The sequence below is a fragment of the Lactuca sativa genome, chromosome 9 (genome assembly GCF_002870075.4).
Source record: "Lactuca sativa cultivar Salinas chromosome 9, Lsat_Salinas_v11, whole genome shotgun sequence".
Lineage (NCBI taxonomy): Eukaryota > Viridiplantae > Streptophyta > Magnoliopsida > Asterales > Asteraceae > Lactuca > Lactuca sativa.
This window is the reverse complement of record NC_056631.2, coordinates 14,694,595-14,716,116: the sequence shown is the minus strand read 5'-3', so window position 1 is coordinate 14,716,116 and position 21,522 is coordinate 14,694,595. Positions and strand designations below refer to the sequence as shown.

The 21,522-nt window shown below is 33.2% G+C and overlaps 1 protein-coding gene across 1 annotated transcript; it reads right to left on the bottom strand.

The window, feature by feature from the left end:
- Positions 1–15,537: 15,537 nt before the first annotated feature.
- Positions 15,538–17,182, bottom strand: LOC111885587 (UDP-glycosyltransferase 87A2). Its single transcript, XM_023881834.3, has 2 exons — positions 16,632–17,182; positions 15,538–16,552 (listed from the first exon to the last, which is right to left on the bottom strand). The coding sequence occupies exons 1-2, from the start codon at positions 17,101–17,103 to the stop codon at positions 15,711–15,713; spliced, it is 1,314 nt and encodes a 437-aa protein (XP_023737602.1). The 5' UTR covers positions 17,104–17,182; the 3' UTR covers positions 15,538–15,710.
- Between the last annotated feature and the right edge of the window lie 4,340 nt (positions 17,183–21,522).

The following is a 21,522-nucleotide window of genomic DNA, read 5'->3' as shown; positions in this document are numbered from 1 at the left end:
TGGATTAAGTGCTTGATGGGTTAGGTAGGAAACTTAACCCTAATCATCATTTTATGAGAAACCCTAATTTCATTTGGGTTTATTGTTAGGCCTTTCTATTGGACCTTGATGGTTGGGTTATTAATGGGCCATCCAAAGTCAAGCAATTGGACTATAATAATTTAATGGGCCTAGGGTAAGGCCCATGTAAGGGGTTTGGGCCTAATTCATAGTTTGGGCCTTCATGGTTATGAGGTATTGGGCCATTAGAATACCAAATGTTGGACTGGACTTTTTGGTTGGGCCTTTGAATAAGACCATGTATAGGCCTGGGCCCAATTTGGACAATTCGGCCATGTGTTGGGCTTTGATCCCTAATTGACTTTGGGCCTATAGGTTGGGCCTTGGGCTTGTGTAAAGCCACGCGTGGGGTAATGTAGTAATTATCCAAAGTATGTACTCATGCTTATGTAGTGGAACCCAATTATTAATTGAGTGTTATTTTGGTGTTGACAGTTCGGAATCTGTCAGCCAGCAACTGGGGTTGAGTCTGCAGGACTTCAGCAGTGTGGGATTGTGTCTACAAAACTTCAGCAATGTGAGGTGAGTTACCTTCCAGTAGCGGTGGGTCTACGGCCTCAATGTCGTCCCACCAGTAGGAGTTGTATGTTAGATGATTGTCTTTGTGATATTCATCTAGGTTTGCCACTACCTGATATGTTTATGTGCTAGTATGATATGTCATATGTGATAGTGGTAGTATGGGGAGAATAGTCCCCAAGTTCGGTCGTTAGGATCGAAGGGTAAGTCGGGCACCCCGGAATTGCCTGAAACTATGTTTATGCTATGTTATTATGTGGTAGTAGTAGGAGGTGAAATAGTCCTCGTATGTCGGTCGTAAGGACCGACGGGTAAGTTAAGCACCCCAGAATGGCTTGAACTGGGTAGTCAGGCACCCCAGAATTGTCTGGCAGTATATATGTGTTATATGGTAGTGGTAGAGGGTGAAATAGTCCCCGGTAGTCGGGCGAAATAGACCAACGGGTAAGTCAAGCCCCCCATAATGGCTTGACCTGGGTAAGTCAAGCACCCCAGAATGGCTTGACCTGGGTAGTTAGGCACCCTAGAATTGCCTGACAGTATGTTATTGTATGGTGTGTGGTATGATGGGGGAACTCTCTAAACTTCATGCTTACGATTTACAGTTTTGGTTTCAGGTAGTCGTTTTCAAAGGAAATGAATCGGCTTGATCGCAGCGCATCACACTATGTTTTCCGCACATGAGATCTTTGGGATTACACTCTGATATGGTTTTATGATAATATGTTTTGATTATTGACACTTTGGTTTTGACATGAGATATTAATATGAATGTTTTTATACTGATGGTTTTATATAATAACTTATTTAAAAATGAAATTTTTGGTCTTGAATTTTGGGATGTTACATGTACGTATGACGAGTATGAAACCAACCTAGAGACACAACTAATAGAGATTAGTGGTGATGAGTACATTGATAGGATAGTGGAGATATGTAGCACTGAAACAGATCACAATCTTCGCATAGACTTTGTGGAACACATTTACGGGATTCAACACATTTATCTTAATTTAGATCCTCCGGATGATTCAGAAGACAAGTTCTCGGACGAAGACTTCTTACAGGATATTTTAATTATTATTTTGTATTTTTTTGTCTTATTAATTTTTTAAGTTCTTAATTTTTAATTCTACTATGTACTTTTTTTTCGAATTAATGAACTTTCAAATTTTCACTTAAATTAAATTGTTTAAAAAAATATAGCGCCGCACCTAATGTGTGGAAAAGAGCTATATTTTTACTGTAAAATAATGACATGACACTTACGTAACACTAAAAAAGATTGAGACCAAACCTAAATACATGCACAAATATTGTACCATAATTATATGATCAAAGTAGTTGTAATGGATACTTGCCTAGGAAATCTAGACACAAAATAATGAATAAAAAATATATAAAAATTGGTCCAATTTAAGCTTGCAATTAGGGGTGTTCGTTTGGATGGATCGGTTTGATGTGATCCAATCAAGTGAATCTAAATTGATTTCGGTGTTCAAAACATGAATCCGAATAGTCCAAACTATATTTAAATCCGATCCGATTACAATTCGGTTGGATCGGTTTTTATAATTCGGTTTCAAAAACCTAAACATTTTAAAACGACATATAATTATAATATTATCCAACTTTACACAATAAATGAAAACAAATTATTTAGTTGTGATTTGAAATTTATAAACAACTACTAAGAAGATATATTATAGTTAAATATTTTGTAGATATAAAATTTTTGAGAGAAAATGCATATTAATGTTTTTTTATCAGGTGAAACGTTTTGAACCTATTTGAAAAAAAAATTACAAAATTAATAAATAACTATAGATATATATTATAAATAAATACATATTAAATATTTATTCGGTTTTTATTTTATAAACCAAAACCAATCCGAAATCTAAAATAATAATTCGATTTTGTTGAAAACCAATCCAAAAATCCGAATATCCCAACCAAATAGTTCAATCCAAATTGTCCAATTGGACAATTCGGTTTTATCCAATTAGTGAAGAGCTTTACTTGCAACCATTTCGGTCCAAGACCGGATTGTGAACCGAATGTATATTTGGGTTTCGTTAAATTTTCATAAATGTTAACAAACAACTTTTCAAGCTTTTAATTGAAAAAAAAGTAACTGTTTGATTTCAGCTTGGATTGAGCAGACAAACTTTCGTAAAAATTGAACCCAAATAGGATATAGCCAGCTTCAATTGGTTTATAGTCGCATTTTAATTTAATTTTTAGTGGTAAAATAGAACATAAGGTAGGTATTTTGCAACTTTACATCATACAATTTGAATTAAAAGTTATTAACTCCATATTAAAATACAATACATGTAAGAAATTAGAAGATTCCAAACCTGTCTTCTTCTAATTCTATATTTATAGTTAAACTTTTAATGTTTAATATAAAAATGGTAATGGGTTTAGTTTAGTTAAGTTATCGGTGACCGGTCCATTGTGGTTTGTTTAGAGTGGTTCGGCCGTTTGACCCACTCTCTTATTTTTGTTCTTCATGCGTATTGGTTTAAAAGTAATACTATATTTAAAAAAATAAGAAAGCTGATTAAAATAATTGAAACGATAAGGAATTATAAATTTATATGATTGTTACAACTAGTGTAAAGTAAGAGTGATTATGTTTTGTTAAACTCTAATAAATCGCCAAGCCGAAGCAAGTTGTGAGGTGAGGGTTGAGAAAAGTATAATTCGAGGCTAGAATACGAAAAAGTTTTGTTTTATGGTATTTGTGAAATAATTTCATCTTCAAACAAAAAGAATCATAATCCAAAATCAATTTTAAGCAGATTTTGAGAGTTTTATGTTTTATGTAATGTTATTTAGTTTTCTTTTTCAAAAGCTTAGTATTATTTTTGTTTAACAATTTTGCACGACTAAAGTAATAGCTCTTTCAGTTTGCAACTGTATATATAAATTATTATTGAATTTTGTCAAACATACAATTAATTTACAATTTGATTGATTTGTAGTTTGAAAAATGGATAATAACTTAAAAGAGTAATATATTTTTTGATTAGTACACATTTGGTCTCTGAGTTTTTTTCCGTACACATTTACCGATTCAACTTGTTAAATTGTACATATTTAGTCTTTATGACCGACTACTCTAGGTTAGCCGGGAAAAACAACTTAATAGAGTATTATATTTCTCACTTTGTACAGATTTAGTTTTTTTAATATTTTTTTGCACATTTAGTTATATATATATATATATATATATATATATATATATATATATATATATATATATATATATATATATATATATATATATTTGTTTTTGTATACATTTAGTACTTATGGCTTATTTCTTTAGTTTTTTTTTCACGACATCTTACATTGAACAATCATTAATGAGATGTTGTGGTTGTTGATTCTTATGTGCATCACGGTCCTGACTACTTGGTTGCTTGGGTCTTGTGGTTTGACTTAGCTCTTGTGTTCTAAACGTCGTAATTTCTTTATATAATCTTGGATTTTAACGATTTTTATATCCACGTGTTCGTTTTGAGTCTACTACAACTTTCATTAAGATTACTTCCGTTAAAATATAATATATTTTTACTTATGATTAAAAAAAACAGTCATACATACATTCATAAAAAACGTATGGGTATAAAAATCATAAATAAAAATATATTACTTTTTAACGGGAGTAATCATAAAAAAAAATATATTACTCAAATACAAACGTATAGATATAAAGATCGTTAAAATCCAAGATCATATGAAAAAATTACGGCATTCAAAACACAAGACCTAAGTCAAACCACAAGATCTAAACAACCAGATGATGTCACGATGGACATAAGAATCAACAACTCTAAATACCTCATTAATGATGTTCTATCTAAGATGTCGTGAGGAAAACTTAAAGAAATCAATCATAAGTACTAAATGTGTAGAAAAACAATAAATACTTATTTTGCACAACAAAAATACTAAGGACTAAATGTGTAAAAATATATTAAGGACACAATGTGTACAAAAGGATAAATATATTACCCTATTAAGTCATTTTTTCCGACTAACCTGAAATAGTCGGTTATAAGGACTAAATGTGTACAGTTTAACAAGTTGAAGGGGTAAATGTGAACGAAAAAAACTCAATGATTAAATGTGTACAAATCAAAAAATATATCACATTTTTAAGTCATTTATCCCTTTGAAAAACAAATCAATTGATGTGTTAAAAAGAACCAAATCAAGTCTATATTATAATAACTTACACATTGATGGTTTGATTTCAATTAATATAATGCTCAAACGAAAACATACATTTAAGGAACATATGCTAGGATTTTCTAATGTTCACAAATAACAAAGGAACGTTAAGATTGCATCAACAAGTTTGTTTGGAGGGCTTCAATAGAAAGATTACCAGTTACAGAAAATCTAAGACATAGGGGTATTATAGTCCAATCCTCCAATTGTCAGTTTTGTGGGATACATGTGGAATCTACTAATCATGTATTGGTGGGTTGTGATTTCTTAAAAAATGTATATTATTCGATTTTTAGGTGGTGTGGACTACAAAATATTCAATTCAAAATAGTATATGAGCTCTTGGGTTTTATCGACTCATGGGGGAACTATCCTAAGAAAAAACAAACATTGATTATGATAATCTATGCGATATTGTGGAACATTTGGCTAGTGAGGAGTGGTAAAATTTTCAAGAGAATCACGATATCTCTAACAAAAACCGCAGATGTTGTCATTTTTCAAACACATGGATAGTGCAAATACATGGGTATGAGTTCTATAAGTTGGGTGTAATGGAGTTATTCTCATATGTAATTTTTTTCACATTTTTGTACCTTGGGTTTTATTTCCTATTCTGCATTTTTTGTTGTGCTATGTACCTTAAGGCTTAGCATTTTGCTAATGCTGGTTTATGGTTTTATATAAGTTCGCTATTTACAAAAAAAAATAAAAAAAACAAAAAAAAAACAGTAGTGCAAAATAATGAACATATTTTCCAATCAAAAAGTATCGAAACAAAGAAACTTAACGAATAATAAAATGTTGCAAACACATAGATTTGCATGGTTTCCCTCTCGATATGATAATATTGTAAATGTATGTAAAGTCCAAGATTAACCCTCCAAAAGAGCCCTTGTGCAGAGATGGAGGAATCAAACATATATAGACACTTATAAAACCATGTCGCGCCGATGTGGGATACACTAACACTCTCCCTCAAAGTTGGATGCTCGATGAAGATAGACAGGGATCTACTGGGCCACATGGATGCAGAACGCCGACTCTAATACCATGTAAATATATGTGGAGCCTAAAGTTGTCTCTCAAAAAGTGCTCTTGTGGAGAGATGAGGAAATCCAACATATATAGTCACTTTTAAAACCGTGTCAGATCGATGTGAGATACAATAACAAATATGTTCGATGAGAATATGGTGACAACTTTATATTTATTGGAAAATTTTCGTAATTATATAAGAAATAGTTATTTTAGTTATTATGAAATTAAGAAAGTTGATTTTGGTGGATCATAATAGTATGTGTCACTAAAATAGTATTGTGACAATTCGGAGGGAGATGAGGAATTTTTTGTGACCTTTCAAAGGGTCTTTTACTTGTTTTTATGAAAATCATGAGACGTGTTGAAAAATCCTTTGTGACTAATTTGAAGGGTCGTGATTGATGCTAGGCATGGTTACTTTTCTTTTATTGTTCTTAAGCTGTGGGGAGTGGTCACGGCCAATCCATCAAAAAAATGTGTTGTTATCTCTGTGTCGCCAGCTTCACCACCAACCTATTAGACATTGGAAATGATTATCACTAATAATATTCTTTTTTTTTTTGTAAAATTATATTAAATAAATAACATATTTTTGTAATATTATATTAAATAAAAAACATAATTTATAACATAAATAAATTTTTCGAAAACACAAAAAATAAAACCACATTTCATTAATTAAAAACATAGAAATTTCAAACCTAAATTACTAAAATAAATATAAAACATATCAAGTAAAACATTACATTAATTAAAAAACATAAAAACCATAGACGAATACTACTTGTCGTTGTCACCGTCATCATCGCCCTCATCCCCATCGTCATTTCCCCTTTGGAATTGTCTTTCCCATAAATGTTCGGTCAAATCGTGACATAGATTGTGATGTGTTTCATGATTTTGTATTTCCAAATCTCTAGAGAAGTATGTCGGACTGCCAACTTGTATTATTACAGGTGGATTAAGTATATCGCTCCCGGTATATGAACAAATAGTCATGTCCTCTTCTTCTATTATCATGTTATGTAAAATAACACAAGCAGTCAACACCGTCGTTAGTTTTTTTCTTATCCCATGTTCGTGTCGGATGTTTGATTATGTGTCACTTTTGTTTTAGGACTCCAAATGTTTGTTCCACATCCTTCTATGCAGATTCCTGTGCTAACTTGAACAAATTTTGTTTTTGATCGGCTGGAAATGAATATAACTTGACAATTGTAGTATACTCTGGATATATCTTATCACCTAGGTAATACTCATACTTATATTCATTTCCATTCATACGTATGGCATGTCTGGTGCTTTACCCTATAAAATATTGTTAAATAACAGAGACGCTTGAAGCAGATTCAGGTCATTGTTGGACCCCGTTATACCAAAGAATGCATGCAAAAACCATAGGTAATGTGAAACAAATGTCTCTAATATAACAGTCGGGACCCCATGATTACCTTGCGTGAATTGACCACGCCACGCATTGGGACAATTTGCCCACTCCCAATGTATACAATCACTACTACCAAGCATCCCTGGAAAAACATGTTTAGCTTGATGCGCGACATACAACTGTTTGACATCACTTTTAGTCGAATGTCGCAAGTATATGTCATGGTAAAACTCTATAACATACTCACAAAAAAGATATGTACATTCTCGACCCGTCCTCTCAAACATTTTCAAATACTCATCTAATGTGTCTGCGGTTATGTTATATCCCATATGTCTAAGAGTAACCGTACATTTTTGTATTATAATAAAACCACGTTTACGTCTACCATCTCATCGTAATTGGAAAAAACTCATAATTACGTTCTAAATCTCTAGCTATACGTAAGAATAAATTTCTACTAATACGAAAACGTTTTTCAAATTTCGATAGATCATATAAACTATCAGGGGCAAAATAATCATGTACCAAAAGTTTATTTTCCGCCTCTCGATCCCGGTTGATCCATTTTCTATGATTTTTCTCTCCGTATGAACTTTCGTCTCTCTCACGAATCATGTCTTGTACCGCAGACAATAGTATGTGCAATACCAACTTGTCATCAGAATCGTCATCTATTTTTTGTTGAATGTTTGTGTTTGATTTGAAAGAGTCTGTGTGTTTTGTTTTGAAAATATATATGTAAAACGGATGTATATATAGAGAGAGTAAATTAAAAATAAAAAACATATATTTTTTTTATTAAGTGCTTTCAAATGGTGAAAAATTGACCAGCCAATCAGTTTCTTCGTCTTCTTCCATACTCGTCTTCACGCCACAACCAACCCACCATTAATGGGGGCGGTGTTCACACATGGAGACCGTTCCACTCCGGACAACCTTATGGGATTACGAAGTTGCATGTAAAAAAATGTTGTGTAAAATTCATTTTTTATTTTAAAGGCCGAAGATATTAAATGGTTTTTTTTTACTGTTTTGCACACGAAAAATCCATATAAAGTATAAACAATCTTTTAAATTTTGCTTTTTGGTTGACTAGTTTTGATTATTTTAGATAATTTCATACACCAAAATCAACATTTCTTTAATCATATTACTAAAAAAATCAGTTAGAAGTCTACCATTTCCAAATTTAATGCTTACAAAAGGGTTAATTTACGTCTTATTATACACCACATAGTTTTAAAGAACTAACAAAAATAGGGTAAAACCTAAACCTCCACCCATTTTAACTAATAACTATGGGTGTTGAAAACCAAAAATCCCAAATTTCGAATATTTACAAAATAAAATTTAACCTTACAAAAGTTTTGTATACATATACGATCCCTTTTAACCCATTTTAACTTGTTTTAGAAAAAATCAAAATCATTTATTTTAAAAAAATATACATATAAAAAATCCAAATTGCTCAATTTTAAATTATAAAAAAATCCAGTATTTTGAATGAACCCATTTTAACTTGTTTTCCAAATCGTTCATTTTGCATATCCATTCGAATTTAACACAAAGGTTTCATTAAAAAAAAAAAAAAAAAAAAAAAAACCAAGTGTGCTTAAATTAAATTTAGATATAAGAGTAAAAAAAGTACATATGTTTATAGATAACAAAACCACACCTTAGACAACAAATTATATTTATGAAATGCAACATCAACAATACAACATAATAATAATAATATAACCATAAATCACGTAATGCTTTTATTGCTAATATTTATTGGGCTAATAAATGTTTGCATTTTGTTATTATCGAGCCCATTTAAAAAGGCTTCCAAAAATTGACGGGCAAGCCCACCTAAAGTAGAGCAGACTCGCTCGCCTTTTAAATTTGTGTTCGTTGTCTTTGGCGTCGGCACGACCCACCGTCACTTGACGATCATAGATAGGTCGCCTCTCACCCTGACAGGACGGGTTAAAACCTCACCACGCCCCCTCGATACCCTTTTATCCTTCCCAAATACCTCCTCACATTTTCCACTTTCCGATGTGGGAACCAAGATCCACCTTAATTTCAACCTCCATTTCTCATTTCTTTCTTTCCATAAATTACCTCATGTGATTCACAATTAACCCTCCGAATTTCAATAATACTTCAGCCGATCGGAGGAGAAACCAGTGGAAGATTATAACAAGATAGATGAGAAGCATCTATAAATCACCAATTCACAGTTATTTCCTCCATCTCCATCTGCAGTCGCACAGCTACTACAACTTCATTTTCTATCTTTGATATGTTTTTTCATTTACAAGTTCAAGTTGTTAGGTCAATCCATACAAACAAATTGCACACTTCAATTTCAAAACACCAATTGCACATTATTAAATAAATAATTAATTATGACTAGAAATATAATTAGGACACAATAATTAGGAAAAATGACTTTAAAGATAATGAAGTTTCAAAAATATACAAAAAAGAAAATTGTTTTTTTAGTACACAAAATATTAATACACAAAATACCAACAAAGTACACAGAACATTAGTACACAAAATATCAACAAAGTATATATGTGTTCAAATAAACCTTATGGTAATCGGTTACATCAGATAAATGGAAAAATGATTTTAAAAAATAACAGTTTTCAAAATATTCAAAAAATACCTTTATTTTTTTACTATAAAATACCCTTGAAGTATATCATTTGTACACAAAATACAAAGGAAATTTTTTTTAGTACAAAAAATACCATTGAAATTTCCAAAAAGTTCAAAAAATAAATAATTTTTGTTTTTTCAGAGCATCTTTTGTTAACTTCGTTGTTTCCGGATTATATAGAACACGATCATCGGAGATTAGTCACCGTCGTACCACCTCACACCAGTTGTGTACTCTCTTTCATTCCATCACTCGATTAGTTTGTATCTAAATCCATATTTAGGAATTTTTATGACATAATGTCCCACTCGTTTCTCCTTTGTGTCTCTCTTGTGTCACAATACTAATGAACTAGGGCTGGCAATTCTCGACACGACACGTGACACGACCCGCGACACGACACGAAATAAATGGGTTTAGGTTGAGTTTTTCAACCCGCCAACTCGCTAACCCGTCAACCCGCCAACCTGTTTATTAAACGGGTCATATATGGGTTTCTCAAAAAATAAACGGGTTGACCCGCCAACCCGTTTATATTCTTAATAAAAAAATTATTTTATTTTTAAATGTATTTATGTATCAAGTATGAATATTTAATAAGTATTATATAATATATATCATTGATTCATAGACCATTTGACTGTTTTGACATTTTGACTCGTGGTGAATGGTCTAAGGTCGTAAGTCGTAACCTATAAGGCTAAGTCTGTAATATGTTTCTATGAATGTTTATAATTTTCATTTGGATGTTTAAGACTTAAATGTCTAAAATTCGGACCCACGAACCCAAATCTGACCCACAAAACAGTCAACCTGTGAACCCGTATAAATAAATGGGTTGGCGGGTCATATATGGGTTTATGTTCCAAACCCGCCAACACGTGACCCGCCAACCCGTGACCTGTATATTTAAATGGGTCGTGTTTGGGTTGGCATATTTTGACCCGCCAACCCGCGACCCGCCAACTCGAACACGACACGATTGTCAGGCCTATAATGAACGGCTAACATTGATGTATAATATGTGCATCTATATAACGTATATATGTTTTAGGATTGAGGCATAAATGTGATCGGGAAGCAAGAATGTTTACCTAAGGTTATTACCCACTTACTTCTTTTGGTACCACATGAACGATCGAGTGAATGAATGAAAGAGATTTGCACAATTGTTGTGAACTGATATGACGGTTCATGATCTTCAGTGATTGTGTTCTACATAATTCGACAACAACGCAGTTAACAAAAAGTGTGGTATTTTTTGAACATTTTGGAACCCCTGTTACACTTTTAAGTCATTTTTCCATTCATCTGAAGTACCTGGTTACCACAATGTTTTATTTGAACACATCTGTACTTTTATGGTACTCTGTGTACAAATACTAACATTAATTATATTTTTTATACTAAAAAAACAACAATGGTATTTTTTGAACATTTGAAAACTGAATAACCTACAATAGCCGGTAAAATGGTATTTTATGTACTAAAAAAAGATAATGGTCTTTTTTGTAAATTTTAAAAGTGTGTTAACTTTTTAAGTCCTTATCCCCAATAATAATAATAATAATAATAATAATAATAATAATAATAATAATTATTATTATTATTATTATTATTATTATTATTATTATTATTATGTTGTTCACAATGGAAATAGTGGAGGGTTGTACTTTAATACCACTGGTTCGTTGTTAGGTTTTTTATTCTTATTTTGCTTTCACTTGTTGGCATTAATTATGTTGTAATTGTTATTTTTTTTATTGTGATTATGAGTTGATAATTAAATTGGTCAAAGAAGTTCTTGAGGTATCTTTTTCTCGAATCACAACTTAATACATCCAGAATAATAAGTTTGGTGACCAAAAGGGGACAAAGGAAAAAAAAGTTACTATTATATGACATTAACCTTTGGAATAAAACAATTATCGAAGTTGTAAGAATGTAAATATAAATAAATTGTGGCAAATTTTTTTTTAACGACAAATATAATGTAATTATAAACTACTCCTAAATCCACTTATGTCTCATATGAGACTTGAACTTTCAATCTTAAGGAGAGATAATAACACATGATACCACTGAGCTAGAAATTTTTTGGTCTACAACAAATTTATTAATCATATGTTTTCAACATAATTTTTATAATGTTTTGTTAAATACTGGTCATTTTTATGATTACGTTATTACACAAAGTCAATGATTGTAATTTTTGTTTTACTTATGGACTGTTTTTTTAATTTTGGTATTATATAGAGACTATTTCTATAATATCATTATTACACAAAGAACTATTTTTGTAATGTCACTATTATACAATACAAGGACTTGCAATTTCGATATTACACAAGATCTGTTCATGTAATCTACCTATTATATAGGGACCATCTATGTAGTATTGTTATTATATAGGGACTCTTTTGTATTTATTGCTTATAAGGATCATTTTTGTAACTATTTCTTACATTGTTGATTTCTGTACTTTTAAATTTCTTCAGTGGACTGTTGTAACTTTGTAAATCTGGACCATTTCCATAACTATTTCTAAAGTATAAATATTTTTGTAATTTTTGAAAAATGGGCTCTCTTATTTTTCCTGTAATTGAAACGTATGATAACTAGAAATCTAGAAGTCTAGAAATGTATGGTGTGTAGGATGACTGGAAAAAAAAAACATGAAGGACAATATAGCACCATTTTTTTTCTGCATTGCGTATTCATAATGTCAGTTTTTTTTCTGCATTGCGTATTCACAATGTCAGTTTTTTTGGTTAAATACCTTTTAAAAACAAGTTTGGCTCTCTTGATTCTTTTTAATTAAAAAAGAAGGTTAAGGTTGTCGTAAACAAACTCATGAAAAAACTCTTCTATTGATCTTAATAAAAAAAGCTCTACTATTTTATAGGCATAAGTATTAACTCGTTATCTCAACTTATGATTATTTATTTATTTATTTATTTTGTTGAAGGAGATCATTCACTATATTATTTTACAAACAGGACCATCCAATTGGATGCACAAACGGACCCCAAGGCATCGTCACGATTAGGGGTCCCAAATTAATTTTGTTAGTTATTATATATATATATATATATATATATATATATATATATATATATATATATATATATATATATATATATATATATATATATATATATATATATATATATATATATATATATATACACTTCAAGTTGCTTACATCGAACATACATACATAAAAATGTAGTTATTTGACTATAAATGTATGGGTGTAAAGGGCCTCATTTTTTGCGTACACACAGGGCTTCAAATCGGCTTGGACCGACCTTATTGTCGTATTAGCTACAAACGATATGGATTAAAGGACCAGGGCAGAAAGTTAGGCCGAAGGGTATGTAGTTTGAAAGAGATGCGCTTTGCTTAGTAGGACAAGAACTACATCCAGAAACACCACATTTTGGGTGTGGTTTAGGTAGTAGATTTTCCCGTACATAGAGATGAAAAAAACCCCATACCCGATGGTTACCCGAAACCCTAACGCCAGTTGGCCGAGTAAATCCCCGAGTTGACCGTGGGCGAGGATGGGTAATACCCGAATGCAAAAAGCAGGGATGATGATGAGGATGGTTCTACTTGTCGGGTACCCATACCCGTACCTAATGGGTACCATATATATAATTATTTATGTTTTTATTTTTAATCATTTCATAAATCAAAATGCATAAGCGAAAGTTCACTAGACAAAGTAAGGTTTTTTCACAATCAAACGTGTAACTTTTGGAAGACTTTTTTTTTCCGAAAAAATAGTTTAATTTGTAAACTTGAATGTTATTGTTCGTGGTTGAAGACATTCAATGATTATAGTGATTTATATTATTTCTATTAGTTTTTGTTTTCTTGGTTAATATATAGTTGAGTTATTTCTCATAAAAGTTCAAAACTTTGTAACGGGGAAAATTTTCTGATTACCCATTGGGGATCCCCGTTCACCATTAGAGATGAGGATGAAGAGGAAGATAGATTTTTAATCCCCGATGGGGATAAGGTCAGGTATGAGGATGAGGAACACAAAACCCGGTATACTCATACCCGTTGTCATCCCTACCCGTATGGGGTGTATTTCTTGTATTCTCTCTCATCTTTTTTATATTTTTAATATATAATTAATTATATTTATACTAAAAGTTATAAAGTATATATATATATATATATATATATATATATATATATATATATATATATATATATATATATATAGAGAGAGAGAGAGAGAGAGAGAGAAAGAGTGTTAGGTTCAAATGTTTTCACTATCTATTATGTGCATGTATGATTGATTCTGGACCAATCATTTTAATTGTTTTAAGAAAGTAATTAATGCATATTAAATGCTGAAGATGTAATTAATACTTATTATATCTTCAACATGTAATATGTATTAATTACTTTTTTAAAATAACTAAAATGATTGGTTTAGAATCAATAATACATGCACACAATAGATTGTCAAAACAAAATTACCTAACCCTATATATATATATATATATATATATATATATATATATATATATATATATATATATATATATATATTAAAAAATGAAAGAAAATGAAACGTTACCAATTCATGGATTTTAAAGGATGAAAGAAAAATAAGTTAGCTTACATGAAAAATGAAAACTAAAAGATAAATGTCGTTCTCCCAGCTTATCCATATTGTACATTTGATTAGTGCATATAATTAACTTGAAAGTGGTGTTCTTACAAATATTAAACTTGTGATTATTTTTATCTCTGTCATATTTAAAACATCAAATATTTACAAATATTCTGACCCACTTAAAAAGTACACATTTTGACCGAAATTTGTTTCGTCACGTCCATCTATATTCCCGAGCCACACAATTCAAAATTATTTGCATAAAGCCATAAGCTTTATGGTGTCATACCATAGCATGTCTAAGGTGTTGTTTGTTTTTCTATAAAAACCTCTTCAAACCACTTATTGCTGCGCGGCGCAGCACACGCGCAGCACTTTAACTCTCGCAGCAGTTTGTTTTTTGGAAGACTTCAGACTACAAAACCTCTGCGCGTGTGCTGTGTGGCGCAGCACTTGACTTGCCTCTTCTAACCTCTTCAACTTTCATTTTTTTAAGTGTTTTTTTAAGAATTTTTGTATAACTTTTTTTTTTAAACTTTGATTTTCTTAAATTTTTATTTACGGATGTGATACAATTTATTTTTATAATTTCAATGATTTTTTTTTTAACTTGATTTTTTTAATTTTTTTTTACCGTTTTGTTAATAATATTTTCAATTTCAGTTGCATCTTTTTAAGGTGTGTAATTTTTTACGAACTTTGTAGACATCGTTTGCAATATTTTCTTAATTTTTTTATTATTTTCTTTTTTAATTTTTTTTTAAAATTAGTTTTTTTTTCTAGAATAAAACTATTAGCTTCTTTTACATTTTTTTAAGTTTTTTTTTTAAAAAAAAGTTTTATATTTTTGTTTTTTATATGTTCTTTTTATTATTATTTCAATGTGTTAAAACTAGAATTATTAAATTTCGATGTTGATAACTATTTTCAATTTATAAAATTAGTTTATTTAAATTTCAGTTTACTGCAGCAGTCTGCAGATGTTAAAAAACAAACATGCTTCTTATTATAGGCTGCAGCCGTTTGTTCCACCTCTTCTGCTACAGAGGATTGCAGAGGTGGTCCGCAGACTTTATGAATTTTCACTTCGAAAAAACAAACAACACCTAAGTGTCTATTCCTAATCGCATATTTGCATTTGCCATGAGGATTAATTAGATGATATTGTTTTTAATAAAAACATCGACGTCTTTCACAGCTGATCCACCTTTCTCAATACTCACACGACAAGCATCCCGAAGATTTTTCACCCGTTCCACCATTTCTCTTCTCTCCACACTTCCATTATCCATAAACCGACTCACAATCTCTGCAATTTCCCCCCTCTTCACCAAATTATTTCTACGCGCTTCCTTCTTCATCTTCCATCCATTCCTCCAATCATCTACAACCACCTTGCTATTAAGTGGTTGGTCAGCAAATATCGGAAAACTCAACATCGGAACACCAGAAAACACACTTTCCTTCACTGAATTCCACCCACAGTGACTCCAAAACCCTCCCACCGAAGAATGCAACAAAACCCTAATTTGATCACACCATTCCACAACCAACCCTTCATCACCAAAACTCTCGTTCAACCTTCCTTTAGCGACCCATAAAAAATTCACACCGCTTTGCTTTAAACCGGCTGCGATTTCATGCATTTGGGAAGTGGAAACCGAAAGAAAGCTTCCCAAACAAATGTATAGAACACTGTTTGGAGGCTTGGAATCTAGCCATGTCATGTATTTGGATTTGGAGACGTGTGATTGGGGTTGGAGTTGGCGTATGTTTGGTCCAAATGTGTAGATGGGTTTGTGTAATTCGGATCTTAGTGCATCCACAGCTTCGTGTTCTAACTCATAGATTGTGGGTAGGAGAAGAGATTGAACTCTTTTCATCATTGATATGAGATTAGGTGAAAGATGAAGTTGTTCCCTGGTGACCGGAGACATATCTGCAACTTTCGTGGGAGATAATCCAGGGATGTAATCAACCCATTCTTCTTCTCTTTCTGTTAGTTCATATCGATCATTACATGTGATGTCAGGAAAATGAAAACAGTTTTTTTCGAGAAATCAGAAATCACGCACCTGATAAATCAACAAAAATGTGGCCATGCTGTTCAAGGAGGTCAACATGATACCACATGGTAAACATTGATGCAGACATCGCCCAATAGGCTGCCACCGGAATATTCCTCCGGTCAGCAACATCTAGAATCCAGCTCAAAAAAGCATCGCCGATTATGAGTTTCACTGGAAGCTTTAACTGATCAAGCACCTTTTCAAATGGAGCTTCCATTTTGCTTTGAACAGCGGTGAGGAATCCGATCATGTCGGAGCCGCGGCCATGCTCAGATGGAATTACATTAGGAATGGTGGCGAATCGGACATTATCAGGTTTTGGATCAGATCCGATGAGTCCTAGCCACTCCTCCGTGACTACGACGGTGAAGATGGTGGTGCCGTCTGATCTGGAAGAAAGCAAGTCACAGAGGCTCATTAGAGGATTCAGGTGGCCTCTAGCTGGGTACGGCATCACCACCACTTGATTCATCGCCATCTCCGATTATCACTGCCTAATGGTTGAAGAATCAACGGGTATTGTAGGATTTTGTCGGATCGTTATTTATAAAAATGCTTAATTTTTTGAAAAGTGAGAAATTGGTTGACTGATGGAAGTTATCATGCTTTCAAAAATGGCGGGCCTGTACACAAAAATCCGTTGATTTATCTAGAAGGGTGGAATGGTCGATTAAATCAATAGTCCCTAGACGTATGAAACAATGTCACTTATAGTCCCTAATAGAATTTTGTAAATTTTTACTAATATTATGTTGGGTCAAATGCAAATATTAACAACGTTAATTATCATTTTAGGCAAAATAAGATAATTTTTTGTTCTTCTACATAAAATAACAACATATTTAAAAGTTTTCTATATGCATTTTGATTGGTTATTAAATCACATTAAAATTTTAATGGTCAAACTCATTTAAGCTAATAAGTTATAGATTGGTACCTAGCATAAATCATAATTTTTTAATTAAAAAATTATGGATGCGTGTGATCTTAGTAAATGTTGACCAGGATAGATGATTATGTACAAGTTATTACATTAGATTAATTGTTTTTTTTTTCCTATTGAACCTTTTATGGGTGAAATAATTATGGAACGGATATATAATGATGCATGCATAAATATTATGTATTATGGACCGATAAACCGTCTCAATGAAACTAGATGATTATTTTATCGTTAAATTCTATCAAATAATTTTCATAATATGGATTAATTTTAATACAATTTATCAATTTCAACTCATGATGAATCCGATGAAAAATATAAGAAGGGAAAATAGATAAAAGTCGACATAATATTTTTTTGGCTTAGCTCATTAATTCATTCCGTCCATATTAAATCAAAAATAATCATTCATGTATAAATGTTCATATTAAAATGCTTAACCTGTAAAGCTCATTAATTAGAAAGAAACAACTATTATTAAGTTATGTACTTGAAAATTTGTAACCATTGAAAATGATTACGCATCAACAAAGAAAAATATTTTCTTTTTTTTGGAACCGGCAAATATTATTAACGGAACCCTACCCAGCAAGTTGCTAGGCAGGCCGTGCAAAATAAACGAACATTACAATTAAGTTTGGAGTATAGTCAATTTAACGGACAAATACATCATTCGGCCCAACTTAAGCAACAATTTACTCTCCTGTGTCTAATCCAAGTAAAAACGACGGACTTAACACTATCAATGATCTGTAAATGGGAGGTTCGTTTGCTCTTGAATACGCCTTCACACCTTGTTTTCCACAAAATCCACATTGCACCAAAAATAATACAGATTAGGTTGTTTCTCCTTTTCCGACATCTCCCCCATGTTTTTACAAATTCAATAAGTTCCCCGATGGTTTGAAATTGCGGTTTCGGAATGTTGCACCATTTAAAAATCGATTCCTAGACATTGCTCGCCACTGGACATCGAATGAGAATATGCTCCGCATCTTCCTCTTCCAGTTGACACTGCGGGCATGATGCATTTGGAATCGCAACTCCTCTCCTTTTTAATGCTATATAAGACGGGATGCGTCCCATATTAGCTCTCCAGATAAAGGAGTTTACCTTTATTGGGATTTCATGAATCCATGGGATGATAACTTCATTTGTTGCCGGTTCAGTATTATCAAGTTTCAATCTAATCGCCTCAACAAGGAAACTACCGTCACCTGATAGAGGACAACTCCAATAATCTGGATCTGAAGATGGCCGATGTTCACCAATGCTCTCATACAACAGCTGAAGGCTATGGATCTGTTCATCCGTTGCAGGGGTGATTTCCATTCCCACGGATACCCATCTGCTAGTACTCGTTGACTGATCTTGCACCTTTTACGTTTTTCAAGTTGATACAGCTCTGGAAGTTGATCCTTTAATGGTTCCCCCTCACACCAAGCGTCCATCCAGAATAGAGTATCGTTGCCATTCTTCACGTTTTTCTTTAGGATGTCACTAAAGCTTACCCCAGCTTTGGATAAATCATTCATCACCCCTGCAATATTGTTCCACACACCTGCAATAGTTTTTTTTGATAATACGTTAGCAGGCTTATTGTAAAGATTATGAACACCAGTAATTACTTTACTCCACAAGGTTGATTTGTTTGTTTTTAATGCCCACCACCATTTGACAATCATTGAAATATTGAAGGCCCTGAGCGATCCAAGGCCAAGACCCCCCATGTCCTTTGGGCTAACAATCTTTTCCCACGATACCCAAGCAATTTTGAACTTGTTATCGCACCCGCCCCACAGGAACTGTCGGCGAATTTTTTCAAGAAGGTCAATGACTCCCACCGGGGCCACAAATAATGAGAAATAATACAACGGTAAACTGCCTAGGACTGCTTTGGCTAACGTTAGCCTTCCTCCAAATGACAATGCTTTCGATTTCCAAGGTGAGAGTTTGGAGTAAAAACGGTCAATGACAGGTTTCCAATGTTTCTTAAGCTTCATGTTAGCACCAACAGGGACCCCCAAGTAAGTGAAGGGTAGTGACGCAGGTTGGCAACCCAAGGGAGCAGCCCATCGATCAACTTCAGCCTTGTCAACACCGACACCAAAGACCCTGGATTTATTAAAGTTAACCTTTAACCCAGACGCCGCTTGAAAACATCTTAACACCCTTGCTAGATTTTTAATGTTGCTTTGGTTCCACTCACCCACAAAAATGGCATCATCAGCATAGAACAAGTGGGAGATTTCGGTATCAGAATATGGGATTTTTATGCCCTGGAACAGACCCTTTCGGCAAGCTGCATTCATCGCAACATTTAATCCTTCCATGGCGATTATAAATAGGAATGGTGAGAGGGGTTCGCCCTGTCGTACACCTTTTTCCATTCCAAATTCCTCCGTTGGAGACCCGTTTATGATAACTGAAAGTCTTGCTGATTGAATGCATCCTTTGATCCACATACGCCATTTATCGCCATAACCCATTTGAATAAGCACCGAATCAAGATACTCCCAGTTAACGGAGTCAAATGCTTTCTCCAGGTCTACCTTGAAAAGGAGGATCTGTTTTTTAACCTTCTTGGCCCAGGAACATAACTCGTTTACAATTAGCGGACCATCAAGGATATTGCGCCCCTTCACAAAAGCCGTTTGAGTATCTCCAATGTTCTTGCTAATTATCTTACTGAGTCTGCTGGCTAAGGTTTTGGAGATTATTTTGTATAGCGAACCAATTAAGCTAATTGGTCTATAATCGCCAATTAGCAATGGGTCTTTTATCTTGGGAACGAGGGTGATGAAGGACGAGTTGCAGCCCCGAGCCAACGTTCCATGTTTCTCAAAGTATTTAACGAATTCCATGATGTCGCCCTTCAAAACATCCCAATATTTTTTTATGAATTCAAAGGTGAAACCATCTGGTCCTGGCGCCTTATCACCTCCACACGCCCAAATGGCTTGTTTGATTTCCACCATTGTGAAGGGGGCTTCAATATTTGATCAAGTAACCGAGTCAATCTTACGAAAATCACTGCTGATAAGTTTTGGCCTGCAAGGCCATTTTTCCTGAAATTTTCTCTGGTAGAACGAAAGAACTTCATCTTTTATTTCTGCCACATTTGTGCTCCAAGAGCCATTGATGAGTAACCCATGAATATGGTTCTTGCTTTTCTTGTTGTTTACATACCCATGGAAAAAACGAGTGTTTTCATCCCCATCTATTGTCCATCGGATTCTAGCCTTTTGCTTTAGATCAAGAACAGCCAACTTCTCAAGTTCAGCTATTCTTTGGACACCAATTCGCCTTTCCTCTAGCTCCACCTCAGATAGCCTTGTTGTTTCAGCAGCTATATCGAGTTCGTAAACCCTGTGTTTAAGCTTCATCAGCTCTTCAGTCTCCTTAGGGTGGTCCTTTGCTCTCCATTTTTTGATTTCATTTTTTAGATAACGGAGTTTGGCAGCAAGGTAAGCGTCCGGGTTGCCGTATCCATTGAATCTCTCCCACGAATCTTTGATGATTTGCTCGAATCCATCTCTTTTCATCCACGAGTTGAAGAATCTAAATGGAGGTTTGCCAAAGTCAGATATGGCTGTCTGAAGAATGATGGGACAATGATCTGAAGTTTCCCACTGAGCAGCTGTGACTGATACAGAGGGAAAGAGAGTAAGAAATTTGTTGCACACAAGAAATCTATCGAGTTTGCTCATCTTGAAATCCGACTGGCAATAGTAGGTGAATCTGTGCCCCCCCCATTCTAGGTTCATGTAAGCATTCTTTATCAATGAATCGATTAAACCAGAAGGCTTCTGACCGATTAAAATGGGAATTGAATCTTTCTCCTTCCTTTCTAACAGTATTAAAGTCTCCAAATATTACCCAGGTTCCTCCTTTGGTGGCTTTAATCCGTCCCAAGTCTTCCCATAGCTTCTTTTTGCTTTGTGGATCATGAGG